This window comes from Sinocyclocheilus anshuiensis, unplaced genomic scaffold (assembly GCF_001515605.1).
Source record: "Sinocyclocheilus anshuiensis isolate Anshui unplaced genomic scaffold, SAMN03320099.WGS_v1.1 scaffold55, whole genome shotgun sequence".
Lineage (NCBI taxonomy): Eukaryota > Metazoa > Chordata > Actinopteri > Cypriniformes > Cyprinidae > Sinocyclocheilus > Sinocyclocheilus anshuiensis.
Window position 1 is genome coordinate 1,572,066 of NW_015549647.1, and position 6,073 is coordinate 1,578,138.

A 6,073-nucleotide genomic window follows, 5' to 3' on the forward strand; every position below is an offset into this window, starting at 1 on the left:
ATACAAAGTCAACAGTATAATTACGGATTTAATTACATTTTAGTTATTTAAATTTTTCAAAAATATATAAATAATTAAAAACAAATATATCTAAATATAAAAATGTAAAAACATGTATGTACACAAGTGCACTGTATCAAATGATTAATGTTAGTTCATAGTATTTAAAGACTGGCTCCTATAACATAAATATTTAAATTACAATATAAATATAATGCATAATATTATAATATCATATATTTAATTATATTGAATACACACTTTCCTTTAATACATTTAATAAATGAAAAAGCTTTCATTTTATAGACCAAGGAGGAAGAACACATAATACTTCAGAATTCTCAGTATGTAACTGTGTGTGTGTGTGTGTGTGTGTGTGTGTGTGTGTGTGTGTGGTTTGATAAAGCAGGTACAAGGTGAGTCACGCTTCGTGTTTAAGCTCCTGACGGGAGAGGCGAACAGGAGCAGGTGGTTGTGTACAGGGGGTCTGAGATTTACCCTTCACCTTCATTAAATTTCAGCAGCAAATTCTACACTAAACGGGTTCAGAGAGTTAGGAACAAACAAAGAGGAAGAGAAAGACCTCATGATCACAGTTCAGCTGATGGGTGCTCTGTAAAACAGCACGCAGCTTTTAAAATGTTCATTTCGGTGATGTATATTTGAAAAGTGTCTCTAAGAGGCAGAGTGCATCTGCTATGTAATGCGTGATTAGATATGTTCTGACAGTCAATGAACTCTGTTTAGGCAAAAGATACAGGGGATATAAAAATAAGCCCATCTTCGTACGTTTTAAGGTTCAATGGGACTCCAGGAAGACAGCTCTGCCCTAAAACTGTCCAGTACCTTTTACCATGTCAAATACTATAGAGAACTTCTCTGTTAAGAAGAAAGTTTTTAAAAAGATTTTTTCTTTAACACTAGAAATCCCACTGCTGCGGTTTTCTGAGAGACTAATACCAAAGTAGTTATTATGATTGTGATATAGGAATGATTTAATTAAAGGCTCCCTTTATAGTTGACTGCATTAATGTTGATATTACTACATACCATTAGATGACTGAATTACAAAGCCCTGTAAGTTGACCCAGAAGACTGTATGTCTCTGTTGGATCGTTCCAGATCTAATTTACTAAAATCTCTTTTTGGCACGGCTGCAGGTGTCACTCTGAGGAGATTAGTGTCGTCCTTGACAGGGAAGAAAGGTCATCATCCCGCAATGACCAGTCTCCATTAACCAAAAGCTGCCATGAAACTCATTCTAGGAGGTTGTAGGGAGTCCATTTCACATCAAGCATCTATTCAAAAATGTATTTATTAGAAATACATGCCAAGGGAAGCATGAAATATTATTTCTAATATTTAAAGGAATAGTTCACCCAAAAAAGACAATTGCTGAAAATGTACTAACCCTCAAGCCATCCAAAATGTAGATGAGTTTGTTTACTTCATCAGAAAAGAGAAATGTAGCATTACATCACTTGTTCACCAGCAGATCCTCTGCAGTGAATGGGTGCCGTCAGTATGAGAGTCCAAACAGCTGATCATCACAATAATCCACATGATTCCAGTCCATCAATTAACATCTTGTGAAGTGAAAAGATGCGTGTTTGTGAGAAACAAATCCATCATTAGGGCATTTAAACTTTAAACCACTGCTTCTGGCTAAAATAGGAGTTCATAATCCATAATAACGCTTCCTCCCGTGAAAAAGTCCACCCCCTGTTCTCCTCTCAGTTCAAAATCCACCAACATATTGAACCATTTTGGACTGTTTTTTTCAACTGCTTGATCTGTATATATTTCTCTCCTGATTCAGATGAGATGACTTTTTCTCTGGAGAAAGCAATATTATGGACAGAGGACTCGTATTTTAGCTGGAATCGAAAGTTAATGTGTTAATAACGGATTTGTTTATAACAAACACACAGCATTTCGCTTCCTTGGAGTCATGATGATTACTCGTGATGAATATTGTGATGTTTTTATCAGCTGTTTGGACTCTCATTCTGACGGCACCCATTCACTACAGCGGATCCACTGGTGAGCAAGTGATGTATTGCTACATTTCTCTAAACCGGTTCTGATGAAGAAAAAAACTCATTTACATCTTGGATGGCCTAATGGTGAGTAACTTTTCAGCAAATTTTAATTTTGGGGTGAAAATGAAATGCAAACTCAGGCACAAATGTCATTGAAAAGTATGCTGTATATTATAAAATGTCAATCACAGAGGTTACTCAGTGGAGAGTATATGTTTGTTCACCCTTGTGTGTCGACCAATGATCTCTGCTGTCTCTGTGTGTTTCTGCTTCCCCCCAGAGCATTTTTTCCATTCTCTCTGTCTGTCTGCACAGATATTTATGAGTCAGGGTAAGGGAGGGCTAAGAGAGCTCATAACTCATGCTCAGATGCATCACGCCTTCCCGCTCTCTGTTTTCATCCTCTCATCCATCTCTACACTCCACTCTTTCTGTCTCTGCACGAGTATCTTTCCTTATTCCATCAAGTTTGTTCTCTCCTTCATCACCACTTGACATCCTCTCCTTACTGTTCTGCATTCTGTTGCCAACTCTCCATGTTTTCCCTCCTTCACTCTCTCTCGTTGCTGATCAGTATTCTGTGAGCAGTGTGTACAGCAGTAAGTGCTGTTTAGTATGTTGCCAGCCACCCATCACTCACATATCAGACAAGTGCAGTGATTGGTTAGATGAAGGCCAAGAAACTCAGATAAATCATGTCAGGTAAACAAGTCAAGTTAAAGACCCTAATAAATGTCTGTCAGCTTTGAGACCATCCATAAGCTAGTGTGTTCCTGGATATTCAGAAATGTGGATTAAAATACATAAGCTATCTCTTCTGGGAAAACAGACCAAAATAATGTTTTTTTTTGCAGAGGAATATACAAATATATTCAAATTTATGTCCAATAATATGTTCTCTAGATTGAAATTTGAGAATGACCGTCCTGCCTCTGATTAGCCAAAGCAAAAAGCAAATCATAAATGTAAAATATGAAATATTTAAAAAGTTACAAACCTTTTGATATAACCCACCCCAACTTCCGGTTTCAACAGGAAATACGTCAACACAGGAATTTATGAAGCCATTTAATGGGGTCTTTAACCCAAAAAGTGAATATAAGTTCAGATAAAAAAATAAAAATAAAAAAAAACACCCAGAGAAGAAACTGGTCCACAAAATTATCACAAGAAAACTGATTTCAGGTTGGTGAGCCCAAGACATGCAGATAAACTGGAAGAAAAAGTGTTTTTAGACTTAGATGATGCCAAAAATAATCTAAATGTAAAAAAATTTAATAAATTAGCATGAACAATTAAATATCCAATATCAGCTGATAACTATATTTATAATATTTTTTGTGCATTCAGTTCTGAGAAAAACACAGTCTTGCTGACTCCTCACAAGACAGTACTGGGCTACTTTTGTAGATGGTGAGGAAATGTGCTTAAACAGATGTCCAGAAATAGCCAGTGACAGATTTACCACTAGTGCGATATACTTAAAGCCGATGACTTTCACTAATGCCTGCTTTTTTCACACATAACACACACGGTTTTCTTCGCTCTCAGGCCTCCTGCCTCTCAAGAGATGGACACAGATGCTGTTACAGGCTGTTTTCCTCTCACCTACAGGAACCTGCCCTTCCCTCCTCCATCACAACAGAATCTCACTTCTGCCATGCAGTAAACCAGGGATACAATCTTTGCTGTGTTTTGTATCCACAGGTCAAGCAGAAAGGATACATGGGCTATTTGTCTTCCAATGCACATCAACAATGACATGTGCTTAGCCACAACAATGAGTTGGCTTCCTCTGCTATGGTTTAGTTACATACCATGTTGAAAAAACATCTTAATGCAGCCTTAGGAAGATAAGATGGTCTGTTTCGGTTCTTCTACCAGTTATTTTAATATTATTTACAGTTTTTTTTTTGTCATTTTAATTTGCTTTTATTTTCATTTTTTATCTCATGTTTATTTAATTTTAATATATTACAATTTATTTAAGGTTAAGTTTGAGTTCTTTTTGTTGTATTTAGTTAGTTATCTAGTTTTTTTAAATATATATTTGATATATTTATATTGTATTTTATTTCAGCTTTATTTCAATTACCAAAAATGTTTTTAATAGTTTTAGTTAATGATAACTGGGAGACCAGATAAACCAGCTCAGACCACCTTAGATGGGTTTAAACTTGTTTTTTTAGTTTTTTTTCCCAGGAGGGTATGGTCTCTTCAGAAATTTAAATCGATGTCAGGAGCTGTTTCAGGGACAATCAAACCAACAAATTTGAGACAGGTTGGTTTATTAGGTTTATAAGCAATAGGGGCTTCTCACATTCAATTTACTATAAGCAACAACAGGTATGTTCAATTACATATAGCTGATACAAGAAATGCAAATGAGCACAAATACAAATAATATTATCTAATAATTATGTGAGGCACAAACGAGAATGCAAATGTAGCCATTCTATGCAGCTCAGAGTACATGAATGAATCAAGTTATTTACAGTTTGGGAGATGCTGGGGATGAAGAAGATTGTTGTTTTATCTCTTAAATTATGTACTATTCCTACTTCCCACGTGATGAGACATTAACACACGTTATATTAAGGACAGATTTTCATACTGATTGTATATTCTTAGATACAGCTGAAATGTACTTACCGAGACGCTGGAAAGCCTCAGAAGCTGCATGCCAGAGGTTCTGCATGCTGTCTGCTTCTTCTGATGGATCTTGATGGAACTACTGTTGTTATGACAGGAGGCTCTCACTGTGACCTGGACATTTTGAATATGGTACTGGACATCATCGCTGCCCCTTTATCCAGCATGTCATTCTCCTGCTTCAGCACCCACGCTGACACAAGTTCCCTTCTCTGTCCTCCTACGATTACTCTGAGCTCTCCTCCTGTCTCTCTGTACCACTCTCTCTCTCTTTCTGTTGCTCTCCTGCCTCCTGTCACAGGCCAATCAGAATTCTTCTGAAAACCACCATCCAACTGGCTGAAAAATAAAGAGAGGCAAGGTGATTGCTGGTTTGTTTTTAAAGGCTGGTGCATCTAAAACACCCAGAGTATGTGAGAATGAGAGCTGAGAAGGAGCAAGTAGAGATAAAATATTTTGAAAACAAATGTTAGCTTGAAATTCCACTCTCATCTCCAAAAAAAAAAAAAAAAAAAAAAAAAAAAAAAAATGCAGATGCTCTTTAAAATAAATTTTACTATAAAAATGTATACATACTTTTGTATGTATTTGTCCGTTCAAGTGCAGTAAGACGCTGAAAGAAATGTAATATGGGGCTCGCGCATTGTCTGAGACACGGCTCTCAGTGTGCACACTGTTCACACAGAACATAGCGCGTGAGTGCTGAATGGAGTTGTCTTTTGTGTCCTCTTGTGCTTGAATGCTTTAAAATTGCTTGAATGTTTAAATTAGCAAGGCTAAACACGTGCAGAAGATAAACTTTCGTGACGATGCAGCAGTGGCCCGATCAGGCCAGTGACAAATCCGTGAACTGTATTTCACACTGGCCCCGGGCCATCAGGAAGTCCTTATTGTCGAGCCCTGTAAAAAAAAAAAAAAAAAAAAACCCACACACACAAAACAATGAATGAATGAATGAATGAATGAATGAATGAAATGATAAATAAATAAGTGGTTTCTGATTGATGGAACGCTTTAACCACAGAAAAACAAATATACAAATATACTAGCAAATCTCAACTGCTTTATTGTTTATATCGTCGCAAAGTGTAAACTTATCACCCAGTGATATATTTAAAGTTGGATTTATAGTATATTTCACTTTATTCGCATATAAAGCATTTAACATTTAAAAAAAAATCGTACTACTGTATATTATACATATATATCCTAATTAACTATTAGGATATTTAAGAGAATTATCATGATCGCAGAATAAATCCCGACAGGATGAAATGCTGATTTTTAATCATTTTACTTGTAATTTAGCTTACTGCGTTCGCTAAGAAAAATAGTCAAACCGAGACCGACAACTGCAGGAGCAGTATTAGTCCATTTAT

The 6,073-nt window shown here is 36.2% G+C and overlaps 1 protein-coding gene across 1 annotated transcript in view; it reads right to left on the minus strand.

The window, feature by feature from the left end:
- Positions 1–4,942, minus strand: part of LOC107660030 (cyclin-dependent kinase 15-like) — a 20,807-nt gene extending 15,865 nt beyond the window's left edge. The window contains exon 1 of the mRNA XM_016449182.1: positions 4,695–4,942. Within this exon, the coding sequence (XP_016304668.1) occupies positions 4,695–4,740 (46 nt within the window). The 5' untranslated portion in view covers positions 4,741–4,942. The remainder of the gene's footprint in view (positions 1–4,694) is intronic.
- Positions 4,943–6,073: the final 1,131 nt, after the last annotated feature.